Below are 20455 nucleotides of genomic sequence, written 5' to 3' on the forward strand. Positions count from 1 at the left end.
TTATTTCCTGTCTTCTCCTCCTCCTTGATGAATTTACTTGTTTTTGTTCTAGAGCTTTCAGGTGTACTGCTGTCACTAATGTGAGCTTTCTCCATTTTCTTTATGTCATGAACCCAGCCCTACAAAAACTACAAGAAGGAAAACTCCGGGCTGGAGAGATGGCTCCGTGGTTAAGAGCATTGCCTGCTCTTCCAAAAGTCCTGAGTTCAATTCCGAGCAACCACATGGTGGCTCACAACCATCTGTAATGAGTTCTGGTGCCCTCTTCTGGCTTGCAGGCATACACACAGACAGAACATTGTATATATAATAAATAAATAAATAAATATTTAAAAAAAAAAAGAAGGAAAACTCCAACTCAAGAAAGTTGATTACATCAACAAAAAAAAAAACAGACAAGAGATGATCTCACAGCAGCAGATCCCAAAGAATGGAAAAACACACAAAATAACATCACCAACAATGAAAACTAAAATAACAAGAGATAGCAATCACTGGTCATTAATATCTTTTAATATAAATGGACTCAATTCACCTCTAAGAAGACACAGGCTATGAGATTGGATATGAAAACAGAATTCATCTTTCTTCTGCATACAAGAAACACACCTCAACCTCAAAGATGAACATTGCCTCAGAGTAAAAAGTTGGAAAAAAATTTTCCAATAAAATGGACCTATTACAAGCCAGTATTGCTATCCTAATATCTAATAAAATAAACTTCAAACTAAAATCAATCAAAAGAGACAAAGAAGGACATTTCATGTTAATGACAGGGAAAATCTGTCAAGAAGAAATCTCAATCCTGAACATCTATATCCCTAATACAAGGGCACCCTCATATGTAAAAGAAACACTTCCACAGCGTAAATCATATATTAAACCCCACACACAAATAGTGGGAGACTTCAACACTCCACTCTCACCAATGGACAGGTCAGTCAGACAAAAAATTAACAGAAAAATAAAGGCACTAACTCAATTGGACTTAAGAGACATCTATGGAATATTCCATCCAAACATAAAAGAATATACCTTCTTCTCAGCACCTCATGCAACCTTCTCAAAAATTGACCACATACTCAGTACCAAAACAAACCTCAACAAACAAATTCCAAAAAAAATGGAATAACCCATGTATCTTATCGGATCACTGTGGTTTAAAACTATAATTCAACAGCAATACTGCTTCCAGAAAGCCCACAAACACATGGAAACTAAACAATAATCACCAGAATCATCAATGGATCAAGGAAGAAATAAAGGGAGAAATGAAAGACTTTCTAAAATTCAATGAAAATGACCACACAACATACCCAAATTTATGGGACACAATGAAAGCAGTGTTAAAAGTTCATAGCACTAAACGCCTACATAAAGAAGCTGTAAAAATCCCACACTAATGAATTAACAGAACATTTGAAAACTTTGGAAAAAGAAGAAGCAAACTCATGTAAGAAAACTAGATGGCAGGAAATAATCAAATTGAGATCTGAAATCAACAAAATAGAAACAAAGAAAACAATAAAGAGAATAAGTAAAACAAAGAGTTGGTTCTTTGAGAAAATCAACAAAATAGACAAACCTTTATCCAAACTAACTAAAAGGCAAAGAGAGAATATCCAAATTAACAAAATCAGAAATGAAAAGGAGGACATAACAACAGATATGAAGGAAATACAGGTAATCATCAGGTTATATTTCCAAAACCTGTACTCCACAAAATTGGGAAACATAAAAGAAATGGAAAACTTTCTGGATAAATATCACTTACCAAAATTAAATCAAGACCAGATAAGCAAATTAAACAGACTTATAACTGCTGAAGAAATAGAAACAGTTGAGTTGGCTCACAGGTTGGAGCGCCGCCTGCAGTGCCCGAGGTCCCAAGTTCAATTCCCACCTGGGTAAGTAAGTGTCTGTGTGTGTGAATGTGTCTGACTGTCTGTGTGAATGTGTCTGTCTATGCTGTGTGAATGTGTCTGTCTGTGTGTGAATGTGGATATGTGTGCATAATTAATCAGAAAAAAAGTTTTTTAAAAAAAAAAGAAATAGAAAGAGTCATCAAAAGTCTCCCAACCGAAAAATCCCAGGACCAGAAGGTTTCAGCTCAGAATGCTACAAGACTTTCAAAGAACTAATACCAATACTCCTCATATTATTGCACACAATAGAAACAGAAGGAACACTGCCAAACTTTTTATGAGGCTACAATTACCCTGATACCCAAACCACAGAAAGACATTACTAAGAAAGGGAATGACAGAGCAACGTTACTCATGAACATTGATGCAAAAATACTAAGTAAAATACTAGCAAATCGAATTCAAGAACACATCAGAACCATCATCCACCATGATCAAGTCGGCTTCATCACACAGATGCAGGAATGGTTCAACATACAAAAATCTATCAATGTAATCTGCCATATAAACAAGCTGAAAAATAAAAGCCACATGATCATCTCATTAGATGCCGAAAAAGCTTTTGACAAAATACAGCATCCCTTCCTAATAAAGGTCTTGAAGAGAGCAGGGTTCTCAACTTCATATGGAAAAGCAAAAAACCCAGGATAGCCAAAAAATCTTGTACAATAAAAGAACTTCTGGAGGCATCACAATCCCTGACTTCAAACTACTACAGAGCTATAGTACTGAAAACAGCCTGGTATTGGCATAAGAACAGACAGGAGGATCTGTGGAACCAAATAGAAGACCCAGATATTAATCCACACACCTTCAAACACCTGATTTTTGACAAAGAAGCAAAAAATATCAAATGGAATAAAAAGCATATTTAATTAGAAGAATAAAAATAGATTCATATCTATCACCATGCACAAAACTCAAGTCCAAATAGATCAAAGACCTCAATATAAAGCCAACTACACTGAACCTCATAGAAGAGAAAGTGGGAAATACACTTGAACACATTGGCACAGGACCTCTTCCTAAATATAATCCAAGTACCACAGAAACTTAGAGAAACAAGTAATAAATGGGACTTCATGAAACTGAAAAGCTTCTGTAAAGCAAAGGACATGGTTAACAAGACAAAATGACGGCCTACAGACTGGGAAAAGATCTTCACCAACCCCAGATCAGACAGAGGTCTGATTTCCAAAATATACAAAGAGCTCAAGAAATTGGTCAACAAAAGAACAAAAATACATTTTAAAAAATGGAGTACAGACCTAAACAGAGACCTCTCAACAGAGGAATCTAAAATGGCTGAAAGGCACTTAAGGAAATGTTCAATATCCTTAGTCATCAGAGAAATGCAAATCAAAACAACTCTGAGATTCCATCTGGCACCTATAAGAATGGCCAAGATCAAAAACACTGATAAACCCAGGTTTATCTGCACAGAGATGGTATTGCCCACAATGAATTGGGCTCTAATACATCAGTCATCAATCAATAAAAGCCTTCAACCAACATGCCTAAAAGCCAATCTGATGGAGGCAATTTCCCTCCAAAAAAAAACTCATTTTCCTCTACTTTCATGAAAGTTGTCAAACATTAACTTTTTAATGTTTATTCCTTTTTTAGTTGTTTTTAACTGAGCTATAATTTTTTTCCACTCCCCTCCTCTTCTCTTCCTTGTATAATGCTGGACAACAAAGAAACTCCTTGAGGCATCACAATCCCTGACTTCAAACTCTACCACAGAGCTACAATTCTGAAAATAGCCAGGTATTGGCATAAACACAGAGAAGAACCAATGTAACTGTATCGAAAACTTGGATATCAATACACACACCTACAAACACCTGCTTTTTAACAAAGGAGCAAAAACAATAATTTAAGTATACATGTTTCTCTAGTTAGATAAATAGATATGAAAAGATGTAAATGAATTCACCAACTATTAAGGGAGACAAAGCCTCAGCTGAGCATTTCATCACCAAATGAAGGTTTAGTTACATCCATTCCCAGAAATAGATGGAAAGAGAAAATTCAATCAACCTAATTTTTGGAGGTCCTTGTCTCATAACATTTTGGCAGAGTTCAGCCCTTGTCCCCAATTTTTTGGGTTCATCATTATATATTTCTTACTTCTTAACCTATGGCTCTTTGCATGCATACTATGGGTTCCAGGTCAAAATTTCGTGAGTGTTTCAGCATATGGTTACTTTCTTATAACGTCTCTTTAGCTCTGTTTCTTATGTTTCCCCATTTTGACCAATTCCAATGTATTAGTTTTTCTTTACCTTACTATATTTTTATTATTATCCTATAGAAACCTAATTGTTTTCTAATTTGAAATAGAAATGGAATGGAGTCTGATAAGAGAAGTAGTGAGAGGAGCTGGAAAGAACAGTGAGAAGAAAAACCATAATCAGGGGATATCGTCTGCAGAAACTCTATTTTCAATAAAAAAGAAAGAAAGCCAATGTTCCATTGCCGCGTTTTGTAAAATTCATTGTAAGAAAATCATTTAATTTCAATTATGTTAATGTGAGCTTTTTGAGTTTGTTATTATGTGAAAATATGAGTGTGGGGTTTCTTGAATACCAGAAGACACCATCTGATTCATTGGAGCCATTGGTATAGGTAGCTATGAATTTCAAGATATGTGAATTGGATAGTGAACTCATCTACTCTGAAAAAGTCATTCATGATTTTAAATTCTGAGACATATCTTTATTGTTCCCAGTATTCTTTCTATTTATTTATCAAACTATTCCTCTCTCTCTCCAAAATTCTACTCCTCTAACTCCCAGGATGCACAGGATTCACTTTTCTTCCCCCACAGGGAAATTAGTTCCATCATCCACAAACATTCATTAACTCAACTTCAAGCTTTCTCTGTTTTCTCCTACATTCAAAGTCACACCTTCATTATGATACCAAAAGAATTACTCAGAGTTTATTTCAACTCTTATTGTGCATTAGAGAAAGTAAGGAACACAACCCCTATGCACTAATGTCCAAGAATTACGTCTTAGAGGCTAAGTAAAATATTAAGATAGAAAAGAAGTATACATGATACGTCCGTGCATCCTCGTAAGAAGAAACAATGACCATCACTAGCTGATGCATGCATCTTGCATTTTATTGAAATATGTGGGTCTGCATCAACACTACAGCTGTCGGTTACAATTTACGAGATATGTGTTCAGAAAGATGTTTTCTCCCTTAATTTTTGAAGAGAATTTCTCTCTGGCCTTAACAAAATTATGTAGCACTTGGGGACAAAGATGCATCCCAGTAGGCCTGCACTGGAAATCAGAATGGATAAGACCTCCACAACCACCATGACCTTACCCTTGGTGCTGTGGTAGACTGGGATAAATGTGACCCAGACACTGCAGAACAACAGCATGCTGAAGGTCAGCAAGTTGGCTTCATTGAATGTATCAGGAAGATTCCTGGCCAAGAAAGCCACAATGAAGCTTGCTAAGGCAAGGGAGCCATGGTATCCCAAGACACAGTAGAATGCAGTCTCTGAACCCTTGTTGCACACAATGATGATTTGACCATGCTCAGAGTGTACATCATTATCAATAAAGGGAGGAGAAAATCTAAGCCAGATTGCACAGAGAATAATTTGGATGAAAGTACAGATGGCAATGATGTAGTTGGGCGCCCCTAGAAGCAGGAAGGACCTTATCCTTTTTCCAGGGGCTGTGACTTTAAAAGCCAGCAGCACAGTCACTGTTTTGGCCAACACAGTAGAAACTGCCACAGTGAATACAACTCCAAATGTGACTTGCTGTAGGATACAGGTAGCTGAGTTGGGATGCCCAATGAAGAGCAAAGTACAGAGGAAACAAAAGATGAGTGAGATGAGCAAGATGTAGGTGAGATTTCAGTTGTTGGCCTTCACAATGGGAGTGTCATGATGCTTCACAAAGACCCCAAGAACCACAGCTGTGAATGCAGAGAGGAATAAGGCCATTAAGGCAAGAGCCATCCCCATGGGGTCTTTGTAGTTCAGAAAGACCACAGCTTTTGGAATGCACTGGTTCTGTTCTCTGTTGGCATACTGGTCCTCTGGACACCTCACACATTTATCCACATCTGATGGAGAACAAATAATATGATTGGTGCAACTTAAATCATTTATTGACAAGATATTTCAATTAATTTTGTTGAAGAAACATTGCAATATTTCATGATGTATTTGAAGGATACTGCTGCATAGCAATGCTTCCATTTCATAATATACATTTTTTTATTATTACGGGGAATGAAATAAAACAATAACTATATTTCCAATTTAACTATTTGCTGATGATGCCATTTGTTATGTTATAAGAAAGCACTGCTGTGGGATATACTCTTGTACTCTGTAAAGATTTGTCCCTTGAATTGGTTTAATAAAACACTGACTGGTCAAGTAGCCAGGCAGGTAGTAGAGGTGGGGCAACACAATTAGGAGAAATCTAGGAAGAGGAAAGGTTCAATCTACAGTTAGCAGCCAGAGGCAGAGGAAGCAAGATGAGAATGCCTTGCTGAGTAACATACTAAGCCACATGGCTAAACATTGGTAAGAAGTTTGGGTTGGGGGGCTGGAGAGATGGCTCAGATGTTAAGAGCATTGCCTGCTCTTCCAAAGGTCCTGAGTTCAAGTCCCAGCAACCATATGGTGGCTCACAACGATCTATAATGGGGTCTGGTGCCCTCTTCTGGCCTGCAGGTATACACACAGACAGAATATTGTATACATAAAAAAAAAGTATGGGTTAATTTTAGTTGTGTGAGCTAGTAAATGATAAGCCTGAGATAATCAGCTAGCCAGTTTATAATTATAGTAAGCCTCTCTGTGTTTTGTTGGGACTGAACAGCTGTGGGACTGGGCAGGACAGAAACTTCCATCTATAAATGACATCCAATGTTTGGCAAGAATTTCCACATAAAACCTGAGAAAGCCTTAGAAATAAAGGATTATAGACAGACAAAAAAAGAGATTCAAGCACAGATTCTTGATAGCCGCATTGTCTCAGGTAGGCTCTGTTTGCTAGAGGAGAGCAGAGGCATAGCTATTTTAAGAAAGGCTTCCTGACTCAGCATTAGAAGAAACCTTGCAGCTGTTTTACGAGACCCTGCCACCAAACACTTTAATAGTGTTGATGAGCAGCCACCAGAATGCTTCTTGTTGGTGGCATGGAACTAGAAACTCCACAGAGTTATGGTTAAAAACACTAGACTTCTGTCAGTACCTCCACCATGAAGCTTGACTCTCAGGAAACCAAGGAATGAGGTAGATCCAGTCATCAAAGTAGCAGCTTTAATCCTAGCCATCTTGCTTGATAAATTAAGGACTTATGATGTCAGTAAAAGAGAGATACACAGTAAAGATAGTTTCAGATGATAAAAAAAAACTCTAAATGATTTACAGTGTGTTTAGAAATATGCATAGGCTTGGGAGAGGAAAGAAAAAGGATAGAGAAAGTCCTTCAAAAAAGCAATAGTGCTGTGGGACAATGGTCTTGTACCCTGTAAAGGTTTGTTACATGTACTGGTCTAATAAAATGCTGATTGGCCAATAGCCAGGCAGGAAGTAAGTCAGGAAAGGCTCAGACTGAAGTCATCACCCAGACACAGGAGAAGCAGGATGAGAATGCCTCATTAATAAAAGGGACCAAGTCATGTGGCTAACACAGACAAGAATTATGGGTTAATGTAAGATATAAGAGTTAATAAGAAGAGTGAGCTAATAGGCGAACTAGTTTATAATTAATGTAAGCCTCTGTGTGGTTTTTTGGGGGGACTGAATGTCTGTAGGACCAGGAAGGACACAATAGAGTAGTTGGGTATGGTGGTACATGACTTTAATCCCAGGACTTGGGAGGCAGAGGCAGGTTGAGCTCTGTGAGTTCCAGGACAGCCAAAGATACACAGAGAAAAACCTGTCTTAAAACACTGAAAATTAAAAATAAAAATAAAAGAAATAGAGCAAAAAAAAGAAGAAGCTATGTAAAGATGGAAAATACACAAAGAATCTGGATACTGTGTGCTATTGTGCTGTTTTTAAATTTTTTGACTGGTGAAGAAGGAACAACAGCTACTAAAAGACATTTAATTATAAATTTTGCTGAATTAATCCAGCCTATATATTTTGAAAATTTATAGACAAAAGATATGTTACTTTGAAGAAGAGATTTTGCTTTTGTTTACATAGGAAATGACAGGTTGTGGGTCCATTCTGTGTTAAGAAAAATCAGGTTTGATTGAGAAAGAACCCCTGAAGAATCTCCTATAGGAATTGATGAACATGGTGATCACAAGTTTCAGAACACCTCTGTTTCAGTTTCCTCTGAGTTCTACATCCAAAACAGCCTCAAGACTGCTATATGAGATAACCCTGCCTCACAAAATATTCCTGTGAGGACATTACCATTAATCTAATTTTTCTTTGGATCCCCATGATATCATCAGTGACCCTAATCAGCAGGAAATCGCATAAAAAACTACACCCACATTCCCCAAAAATGGATTATGGATATTTGTCTTTGTTGAGAATGTTGGTTATAAGTTGTTATGGATAATGGTCAAGAAAAAAATAAACAAAAAATTAGATTCAGAGCTCTTATTTTGAAAAGAAAAAAAGGGAATTGCTGTTAGATAATGCTCTTGTACCCTGTAAATATTTGTCACTTTTTTTAGTTTAATAAAACACTAATTGGCCAGTAGCCAGGCAGGATGGGCAACATAGCTAGGAGAATTCTGGGAAGAGGAAAGGCTCACTCTGCAATCAACAGCCAGACACAGAGGAAGCAACATAAGAATGACTCACTGGAGTAAGATACCAAGCCACCTGGACTAGGACTGATGGAGCATGTGATCAAACTGGACTCTCTGAATGTGGCTGACAATGAGGGCTGACTGAGAAGCCAAGGACAATGGCACTGGGTTTTTGATTCTACTGCATGTACTGGTTTTGTGGGAGCCTAGTCTGTTTGGATGCTCACCTTTCTAGACCTGGATGGAGTGGGGAGGACCTTGGACTTCCCACAGGGCAGGGAACCCTGACTGCTCTTTGAACCGGAGAGGGAGGGGGAGGGAATGGGGAGAGGGGAAGGGAAATGAGAGGAGGGGAGGAGGTGGAAATTTTTAATAAAAATTAAAAGAAAAATAATTTGAAACATTTAAGAACTTCAAAATAAAATAAGATACCAAGCCACATGTTAATGGGCCAGACAGTAAGACAGTAGTGACATACTCCTTTAACCTTAGCACTTGGGAGGCAGAGGCAGGCAGATCTCTGTGAGTTCAAGGACAGCATGGTCCACAAAAGCTAGTTTTAGGCCAGGCTCCAAAGCAAAACAAAAACAAACATAGACAAAAATTATTGGTTAATTTAAGTTGTAAGAGCTAGTTAATAATAAGCCTGAGGTAATAGACCAACCAGTTTATCATTAATATAAGTCTCTGTGTGTTTTATTGAGGTTGAATGGCTGTGGGACCAGGTAGGACAGAAACTCCTATCTACAAAGCACAAATATTTACAGTACATTATGAATTATATGATGAAATGATTTAAACTGGTAAATTGACAGAGGTTAAAAACTTAATCATTGCATGTCATAGAGTGCATTTGAAAGTCTCAAAAGTCATGGTTGCAGTGCCTCCTGATGTCATTCTGTCTGTTGTATGAATACTCTGCCTGAAATAGATGGAGACTGTGTTTTCTATTGGAACTAGTCATGTGATATGTTTTTGATGTATGATTTCCTTCTGTCCACTGTGAATACCTTTTGTTAATAAAGAAACTGTCTCAGTTCTCAAGGCAGAACTGAGGTAGGTGGGGGAAACTAAACTGAATGCTAAGAAAAAGAAGGCAGAGTCAAGGAGAAGCCATGTAGCCCTGCAACAGAAAGACGCTGGATGGAACTTTACCTGGTAAGCCACAGTCACATGACAATACACAGATTAATAGAAATGGGTTAAATTAAGATGTAAAAGTTAGCCAATAAGAAGCTAGAGCTAATGGGCCAAGCAGTGATTTAATTAATATAGTTTCTGGATGGTTATTTCTGAGCAGTTGGGAAACAAACAAGCACCCTCATACTAAAAATTGACCTGCCAACGTGGTTGAGTAAATCCATGTAAATCCTGAGAAAGAATTCTAGACACAAAAAAAAAAAAAAACAAAGTTAAGCATTTTCTCAGGTGGGCTCTGCTTGCTAGAAGCAAATAGATGCACGATTCTTTTATGAGAAGGTTTTCTGACTCAGCAGTAGTAGTTAAAACTGCAGTTTCAAAACAGCTGATTTGATTCCTGATTTGCCAGCACAAATAACTCTGACTCTTCCTGGAGGTCCGGCTACAGAGCATTTAAATGAGGTCTGTGAGCAGAGTGATACAACTTTCTTAATGGAGACATAGACCCACTGTATGCCTAAAAATTGGGCAATGTGCTTGACTCTCAGAGGCAACGAACATGCCTCAGGTATGTTGGACTGGGTGGAGCAAGCAGGCAGGGCGGTGTTGTCCCTAACCATGCCCACTTAGCATTTTAAAAAGAAGCAGCCATGGTCAGAAAAGGATTACAGATGCACAATAATGACAAATTCAGATGAAAAAGACCTCTAAATGTGTCACAGTAATGGGAAAATGTATGTAGGTTTGGGAGAAAGAAGAAAAAGAGTATAGAGAGTTATGAAAAGAAATAAATGGCTTTAAAAAAACAAAATAAAGTCTTTACAGAGTACTGACAGTCCTAGATTACAGAAGTAAAGACAATAAAATTAATATTAAGAAGTAATAGAACAAAAACAAATAAGCTACATAAAGATGGAATATACACAGAGAGTTGCTTATAATGCACTTCCTGTTTACTTAAGTAATATTATATCCTTCTGGAGTTTTTGATGGAGTTGGATAATATATAGTAATAGTTTTCCTTAGTTATGATAAAAGACAAAATAGATATAAATATTGTAACTATAATTCTTGCTTGATAACTGTTTTATGTAATTTTGCGATGTTAAAGTTAAAACCTTCCTTTTTATTAAACAGAAAAGAAGAGATAATGTGGAATTCCCTTCTGTACGCTGTGAATACCATTTGTTAATAAAGAAACTGTCTTAAGCCTGCACAAGGCAAAACTTAGGTAGGTTGGAAAAACTACTGAATGTTGGGAGAAAGATGGCAGAGTCAAGGAGAAGCCATTTAGCCCTGCCAGAGACAGACAGCAGATGGAACTTTACCAAGTAAGCCACAGCCACATCACAATACACAAATTAATAGAAATTGGTTAAATTAAGATGTAAAAGTTAGCCAATAAGGAGCTAGTGCTAATGGGCCAAGCAGTGATTTAATTACTATGGTTTCTATGTGGTCATTTTGGGTCTGAACTGCTGGGCGGTTGGGAAACAAACAAGAGTCTCGTACTACACTTTTTCTAGTTTGAATTCACCAACCACAACACACCAGCATAGAAATAACACTAAACGGAATGTGTAAGGATCCTTGGAGTCAACACATAATGCTCCAAGCCCAAGTTCGCAACCAAAAAGAAAATTATTTGCCCCAGAGGACAATTAGTAGGGAATAAGAGGAAAAGATAGGAAATAGAAAATGGAGGAGAAGGGGAAAGCAACAAGAAAGAAGATGATGTGGTTTTTGACCAGGGAGGACAGAGAACTGTCTCTGGATAGAGAGGATCAGTTTATAAAGATAAAGGGGAAATCCCATGTTAGGACAAATCATTTAATTTTGATTGGACAGGTTAATTATAACAACCACAAGGGAGTTTTTGCTAGCTGAAATTAAGCACTTTGATAGCTGGTCTTTTGGTCTTTGATAGTCAGCCTCACAGAAGGAAGTGGCCAAAAAGGGTATGTATATTGGTGACTAGGTTTAGGAATACAGTAGCCTTGTTCGGGTTTCTATTGCTATGAAGAGAAACCATGATCACACTAGTTCTTATAAAGGGAAACATTTAATTTGGTGTCTTACAGTTTAGAGGTTCAGTCTATTATCATCATGCTGGGACGTGCTGGTATGCAGACTGGAGAAGGAACTGAATATTTACATCTTTGATCCATAGGCAACAGACAGTAAACATCATAATTGAGACCTCAAAGTCTGTCTCCACTATGAGACTTCTTGTATTAAGACCACACCTATTTCAACAAGGTCACAGCTCCTAATAAGGCCAATTACTATCACTGTTCAAACTATCATTGTAATCTAAAGGATTTTAGCAAGGCAAATGAATTGGGGGAAACAGGGCTTGCTACAGTCATAATTGTCATCCTCTGGAAGGCTAGAGACCCTTCAGAATTAGTAAGCCATGTGAGTGTGTGTGTGTGTGTGTGTGTGTGTATTTACATGTATGTATGTGTAAAAGTAATATGAGAGTGATTTCATTTATATGGGGGATGTAGCAGGGTGAGAATGTGAGAAGAAAGTTATATAAATACAATTTTTTATCATTTTAATGCAAAATATATTAGATAAAATAGAATAAATGTCTTCAGTTTTGTCCCCATCTTGCAGTAGGGATGCTTTATCCCTGAGTCTTGTTCATAAGAAGCAGTAACCCCATCCTGAATGTAGAAACATCTGTATATACTTAGCATGAAAAGACTCTCCTTCTTGATTCCATCACCTTTAAGGACAGACAAATGCCTTCCTCTTTCCCTAATTTCCATCTCTGTTAGATCTCTGTGAATGTACTCAGGTATTTATCTAAGAAGCAAATACTCACTTGTCTTATTAGAAACTTCATTTTGTTGGCAGGGGCTGCACTCAAAACAGCAATCTGCCATTCCCTGCTGCCAGAATTTTCTGAATCCAGGACCACAATCAGCATTGCACACAGAGGGTGGCATCTGAAGAAAATCAGACACATGCTGGTATCAGGAGTTTTATCTACTCCTTCTATAACTATATCATATTAACATGTTGAAATATCAGTAAGTTTTTTACTTGCACCAAATGTGTAACCACATTAAACATAATGAGTTTTATAACACCAAGCATGTGAATGCATACAAACAAACTGATGTAAAGTTGAGTAGCTTCTCAATCCTAGAAATTTAGGAAGAAGAATGGGTGGTTATTTGCTGTGGGCAAACACCATGGAGCTTGCAAACTGCTTTTTTCTACTTAATTTTCATTACCTTAACAGAAAGTGCATTACAAAATTAGAGGGAACTTTAACTAGAATATTTCTCTCCATTGTTTTGGCCTACTGTCAAATTATTTAAGCATTTTATTAATGGGTAATTGATGTAGGACTGCCCAGCCCACTGTGGACAGTGCTGTTCCTTGGCAGGGCTGTATGAGAGCTCAAGCATAGATAGCCAGTAAGCAGTGTTCCTTCATGCTCTATGCTTTAGTTGCAGACTCCAGATTCCTGCCTTGTCATCCCTTTACTGTAACCTGTGAGCTAAATCAAACCTGCTCCTCAATTTGATTATGGTTAGTGTTTAATCACAGTGGCAGCACTGAAAGCTAGGATGAATGGAGACCTGAAACAGGGGCAATAGCTCTTCAAATCTCAGATAGCACACATGAACTCAAAAAATAGCACTGCAAAGCATGACAGAGTGTAAAGAGAAACAGAGCTACATAGGAAGAGAACTGTGCATGTGTGGTGAGGACGTGCTGAACTGATGTGTATTGAGCTGGAAGGTAGAGTGTTTCCTGATGTGAAACTGCTTTACAAAGACTGCAAATACTTGGGCCATCTGAATAAAGGTTAGATTATTTTAAAGTTAATTGGGGGATTTCTTAAATATTAAAATATATACCTTTGTATACTCAAAAACCTGGTGATAGAGCTCTATATGCTGCTTCAGATAGCTGCCAATGGTTGGGGTGCTCACTCTGCATACTTTGTTCAATATTGAGTTCTGTGTGAAAACCACATTGTCTCCTATGTGTGGGCTCCTTCATGTTCTCCCAGGTCCCTTCTGCATCCCTAGCCGCCAGCAGAGAGCTTGCTTTCTAGCTGTCAATCCACCCTGCCTCCAACCCGTCATTCCCTGAAAGCTCTGTGGAGACCAACACTTGGTGGACATTAGAGGTGAGTCAGCACTGGCCCTGGGACCCCAGACCACTCACACCCTAAAACCTCCACGTGGGAGAAAAGCCAGGGTGCCTCCGCCCCATGTCCTTTCAGCATCCCTAGCCAAAAGCAGAGAGCCGGAATCCACCCTGCCTCCAACCCGCCATTCCCTGAGAGCTCTGTGGAGATCAATACTTGGTGGACATTAGAGGAAGAGATGGGAAAGCGCCAACATAAGGATTCCTCCCACATCCTAAAAAGCAACAATGTAACACCAAAACCTAGCAGACACCCAAAAGGAAGACTTGATCATCGTAACCCAGAAGATGTAGAAAAAAATGACTTTAAACGGAACTTTACGAACATGATGGAGACCTTTAAAGAGAAAGTAAAAAACTTCCTTAAAGATATGGAGGAGAAGACAAACAGAAAGCTGGAAGAAATTAATAAATCCCTCAAAGAAACCCAAGAAAATCAAGAAAAAGCAATCAAACAGGTGAAGGAAATAGTTCAAGACTTGAAGGTTCACATAGAGTTAGTAAAGAAACCACAAACTGAGAGAACTCTGGAAATGGAAAATCTGGGTAAACGAACAGGAACTATAGAGACAAGTATAACCAACAAAACACAAGAGAAAGAAGAAGAATCTCAGGTGCTGAAGATACTATTGAGGAAGTAGACTCATTGGTCAAAGAAAACACTAAATCCAACAAATTCCTAACATAAAATATTCAGAAAATCTGGTACAACATGAAAAGACCAAACTTGAGAATAATAGGGGTAGAAAAGGGAGAAGAACTACAGCTCAAAGGCACAGAAAATATATTTAACAAAATTGTAGAAGAAAACTTTCCCAAACTAAAGAAGGATACCTCTATAAAGGTACAAGAAGTTTACAGAACAGCAAATAGACTGGATAAGAAAAACATGCCCTCACCATATAATAATCAAAACACAAAACATACAGAACAAAGAAAGAATATTAAGAGCTGCAAAGGAAAAACGTCAATGAACACATAAAGATAAACCTATCAGAATTAAACCTGACTTCTCAATGGAAACCATAAAAGTCAGAAGGTCCTGGATAGATGTGTTGCAGAAACTAAGAGACCATGGATGCAAGCCCAGTCTACTATACCCAGCAAAGTTTTCATTCACTATTGAAGGAGAAAACAAGATATTCAATGTCAAAAAAAAAATTTAAACAATATGTATCCACAAACCCAGCCTTACAGAAAGTACTAGAAGGAAAACCTCAACACAAGAAGCTAACTACACCCACAATAACACAGACATCTGATAAAAACGCACACAAGCATAACCCAAAGAGGGGAAAAAAACACTACTACCGAAAGATAACCAGAGTTAACAACCATGGTCAATAATATTGCTTAATATCAATGGTCTCAACTGACCTATAAAAAGACAGGCTAAGAGAATGGACACAAAAACAGGATCCAGCCTTCTGCTGTTTACAAGAAACACACCTCAAACTCAAAGACAGACACTACCTCAGAGGAAAGGGTTGGGAAAAGATTTTCCAATCAAATGGACCTAAGAAACAAGTGGGTGTGGCTATACTAATATCTAACAAAATTGACTTCAAACTAAAATCAATCAGAAGAGACGGTGAAGGACATTTTATACTCATAACAGGAACAAATCATCAAGATGAAGTCTCAGTCCTGAATATCTATGCCCCTAATACAAGAGCACCCACATATGTAAAAGAAACATTACTAGAATTCAAATCACACATCAAACCCCACACACTAATAGTAGAAGATTTCAATGCCACTCTTGACAATAGACAGATCAAACAGAAACTTAAGAGAAATAAGTTAGTTGTAATGAATCAAATGGAATTAACAGACATCTATAGAACATTCCACCCAAACAAAAAATAGTATACCTTCTTCTCAGCACCTCATGGAACTTTCTCTGAAATTGATCACATACTCGGTAACAATGCAAACATCCACAGATACAAAAAAAATGGAGTAATCCATTGTGTCTTATCAGATCACCATGGATTAAAGTTAGAATTCAACAACAATACTACTCCCAGAAAGCCTACAAACTCATGGAAACTGAACAGTCAACTACTGAACCACTCCTGGGTCAAGGAAGAAATAAAGAAAGAAATTAAAAGGTTTCTTGAATTCAGTGAAAATGAAGGCACAACATATCCAAACCTATGGGACACTATGAAAGCAGGGCTAAGAGGAAAGTTCATAGCAATAAGTGCCCACTTAAGAAAACAGAGAAAGCTCACATCAGTGAGCTAACAGCATGCCTGAAAGCTATAGAAAAAAGAAGCAGACTCACCCAGGAGAAGAAGAAGACAGAAAATAATCAAATTGAGGGCTGAAATCAACAAAATAGAAACACAGAAAATCATACAAAGAATCAATGAAACAAAGAATTGGTTCTTTGAGAAAATCAACAAGATTGACAAACCCTGATCCAAACTAATCAAAAGGCTGAGACAGAACATCCAAATTAACAAGATCAGAAATGAAAAGGAGACATAACAATGGACACTGAAGAAATTCAGAGAATCATTAGGTTCTACTACAAAAAACCTGTACTCCACAAAACTGGAAAATGTAAAAGAAATAGACAATTTTTTAGATAGATACCATCTACCAAAATTAAATCAAGACCAGGTGAGCAATTTAAATAGACCTATAAGCTGCAAGAAGCTGTCATCAAAAACCTCCCAATTAAAAAGGCCCAGGTCCGGATGGTGATTTTAGATTTTTTTTTTTCTGGTGTGGTATGGGTGAAAGAGACTAAGTTCTTTTTGTTAACCCTCAACCAGGAGACATTGACATTGGTTTTACATCCCCAGGCAGCACAATAAAATATTTTAGCCCCCCCCCCATACTGCAGAGTTTGCTTTTCCCCAGCGGACAAATATATCATTCAGAATATTTGTATACATGATAAAAGTTTCTGGGGTTTGCTCAGTATCCTCCCAAGAGAAATTTGCTAAAACACACAGGTCAAAAGTTAGCTGGGGGAACCAGGCATCCAGGGGATGAACTGCAGTGGCTAGCCTTAAGGCTGGCCCAGTCTCAAAGTTAGTCAGGGTCCAAGTTAAGTCCTGAGGTATAAACATCAAGGCAAAGATCAGCAAGCCTGGCAGAATCAGGCCTCCTTGAGAGGATTTTGGGTATGCTGAAGCTTTTATTTGGATAGTCCTGGGTCGTCCTGTGGAGGTGCAGGCTTGTGAGATGCAGGCAGGCTGTAATACCGTCCACTTTGAGGGCAGTAGGTGTAGGGTCCCTTCCAGCGAAGTCCAAGATTCTGAGACCGATGTCTCCGAATGTACACAGAATCGCCAACCTGGAACGGGTGTGAGATTTCCGGGTGCCAGGGATGGTGTTGGGAGGTGCTGGCAGAGAAGCAGGAAGAGTAGCTTAGTCCAGCGGACAGCAGCAGGGATAGCTAGGGCCCCTTTAGGGAGGGTCTAGTCCAGCTGGCAGCAGCAGGCTCTGGTCAGATAAATACCATTTTATGTCCCAGATCTTTCCCGACACCCATGGAGACAGTCCCGCTTCTCACCCCTGGGAGACAAGTGGGGGAGATGTCTGAACCCCCGTGTTTAAATATTTTTTCCAGGGGAAAATCTTTTGCCAGCCTCCAGGGGCAGCTGTGGGGGATATGTATCTCAGATATCCCAGGAGGCTAGCTCTGCCACTAGTTGACAGAAATCAGGGGTGAGGGCAGGGGTATCAAAGCAAGGGCTTGAGGAGGCATGGATTGCAGGTATGAGTGGGCAGCTGCTGTTCTGGCTGTGGGGTGCTGCAGCTTTCCTTATGTCCCTCCGGATATACCCCAGGTGTCAATTCTGGAACGAATACGAGATTTCCAGGTGTCAGGGTGGCCAGGGGTCTATATGCCTGGGTTCGGAGATCTGGAGAGCCTTCAACCGCGCCTGCAGATGGGGTTTGTGAGCAAATGGGTCATGAGGGGCCTTAGGAAACTAAGAGGGGAGGTCCCCCATATTGGATTTCATAGGGGGTTAGTCCAAGCTGAGACGGGGTGTTTCGTACACAGAACAGGGCTAGGGGAAGGAGCTGTACCCAGTCTCTAGTGCCAGATTCCAAAGGCTAATTTGGTAAGGGTCTTTATTTATCCTTTTTACCTGTCCTGAACTCTGGGGTCTGAATGCACAATGTAATTTTCCCCAGTCTTACCTATGTCCTAACTTTTCTGAGCAATAAGGCAGTTTTACCATCAATTCCGATTACACTGAGCAGGCCAAACCTCGAGAAGATTTCTTTTTTGATCTTCTTAGTCCAGGTAAGAAAAAGCTTCTCTGCCATCCGGCCAATGTACCTTTAAGTAGGCTGCTCAGGTCATTCACCATTGCTGCCCTGCCTTCTTACCAGCATGCGCCACCAAAACTGGCTCTGCTTGGGCATTGCTGTACCCCAAGCTTTCCACAGCTGCTGTCTGGGAGCTGGAGGCAGTTCTCTGTGAAACTTGCAAGCAGCTTGGGAAGGCTGTTTGGAATTGGGCTCGGGCACCTCCGGGGCCCCTCCTCACTTCAGTCAGTTGCTACCTGCTGGGGCAGGTAGCTGTAAGCAGAGTTCCCAAGCTTGGGCTGTGACCAAAGGCAGCTGGGAGGAAGATTCAGCTGGCAGTGGCTGCAAAGCCTTCCTCAGCGAGGTGGGCATGGCAAAGGCCTGCTTTTTTTTTTTACAGCCCTGGAGAACAGTAGGGGAAGTCAAAGTCTCCAACAGGTCTTTTTCTAATAAAAGCATGGGACACTCAGGAATAATCAGCAGTCCTTGTGTCCATAGTCAAATGCTTTAGATATAACAAGGGGGAAACCCTTTCCTTTTTTCTCCGTACACCCCAGAATCGAACACCTGGGTGCACAGCATAAGCAAGGGGGGGGGTGGGATTTCAGTACTATCACTGTGGCTGCTGCGTTGGCCTCTCAGGTGGGCAGAGTGCCGCTTCAGGAGCCGGCTGCAGGGAGCCAGAAAGAATCGCCATTACAAGATGGCGCTGACGTCCTGTCTTGTTGGAAATAAACAACTCCATATATGGCTATGCCTTTGGGAGCTGCATTTCCCCCACTTCCCGCATGCGTGGTGGTTTAGGGCCCTTGGGCCTATCCCGATGCAGTCTGGTGTCAGCTGATGGTGGCAACCAATCACAGGGCGACCCATGTGCCTACTCCCTATATAAGCAGCTGCTTTAGTGCTCTGGGGGGGTGGGGCTCGCTTCCTGCTCTCCCTCAACCAAGAGGCACTCCAATAAAGTGTGATCTGATAAGAATCCTCTTGTGGTGGTCGTTCTTCCTCGCTGGTCGAGAAGTTCGCTGCAGCCGGCTGTGCTCGGTGCCATTCTCTGACCCGCTTCTGCTCAGCAGCTGCTTTGGGAAGTGTCTCGAGCCCAAAGTCCTGTAGGGCCACTCCTCCTCACTGAAGTCCGCATTTGGACACTCAGGGGCTGCTCTGTCTGAGGTGCGCACTCTCTGCAGCTGTCATCTTCTGTTGTTTCCCTGTCTAATTTTTTTTCTTTACTAAGTCCTGGAGGGAGCATCTCTGCAGTCCCACCGTTCTCTACAACTTGCTACAAATATCTGATGCTGACTGGCCTATAAAAGACATCACTACATTTGCTTGGCGATCTGCTGCCATGGGATCAAAAGGGGTTTACATCCTGTACCCCTCCAATAGTCTTTCTAAAAATCCTGTAGGAGTACTATCAGACCTTTGTACTATTGCTCTTACCTTAGCCAAATTAGCAAATTAGTGGGGTGCTTTGCAACCCCCCTCCTTTTTTTTAGACCTGCCAACTGGACTCTGGCAATAAAGATGGAGCTGCTCCCTACCAGCTGGAGTATTGAAGTCCCATCCTCTATCTTGTCCGGTGATTGGGTTGGCCTGCTGTCAGATCCTGGGACATTCTTTTTTCCTCTGTGGTTAGGAGCACCTGTAAGAGCTGCTGGCAGTCATCCCAAGTGGGCTGATGAATAACCAGAGCAGATTCTATAAGCCTGGTCACGGCCTGAGGGTCCCGAGAAAAGGAAGGGTTGTAAGTAAAGATTAGAAGCAGAAAAAGGCAGTATTGTAATTGGCCTGCTACTGAGCGAAGGGGAAATGCTTGGGAAGTCACTCTCATTCTTCCCCTGTCCCAGCGTAGATGCTGAGTACTGAAGTTAGTGCTTCCTCGGGGGGAGGAGGAGGGAGAAGTCTGTCATGGTCGGCTGGATATCAGGAAGAACCAGAGGTGCCTGGATTCTGGGTTTCTTTTGCTCCTGTATGATGGAGGAAGGTCATTGGCTAATAAAGGAACTGCCCTGGCCCATTTTATTGGTTAGAGGATAGGTGGGAGGAGTAAACAGAACAGAATGCTGTGAGGAAGAGGAAGTGAGGTTAGAGACTCCACCGCTCTGCTCTCGGGAGCAGACGCCTCAGGGAGACGCCATACTCCCAGCTCCCAGGCAGACACACGCCAT

General features: G+C 40.0%; 1 protein-coding gene across 1 annotated transcript; it reads right to left on the minus strand.

Annotated features, from left to right (window-relative positions):
- Positions 1 to 5121: 5121 nt before the first annotated feature.
- LOC121449796 (vomeronasal type-2 receptor 116-like) lies at positions 5122 to 19338 on the minus strand. The gene is given in 6 exon segments (XM_041654472.1): positions 5122 to 6026; positions 12667 to 12790; positions 16862 to 17371; positions 17814 to 17914; positions 18545 to 18689; positions 19234 to 19338. Coding segments are annotated over 6 exon segments (1890 nt in total).
- Positions 19339 to 20455: the final 1117 nt, after the last annotated feature.

The sequence above is a fragment of the Microtus oregoni genome, unplaced genomic scaffold (assembly GCF_018167655.1).
Source record: "Microtus oregoni isolate MIOR12 unplaced genomic scaffold, Mior012 000006F_ref0000085, whole genome shotgun sequence".
NCBI classification, from domain to species: Eukaryota; Metazoa; Chordata; class Mammalia; order Rodentia; family Cricetidae; genus Microtus; species Microtus oregoni.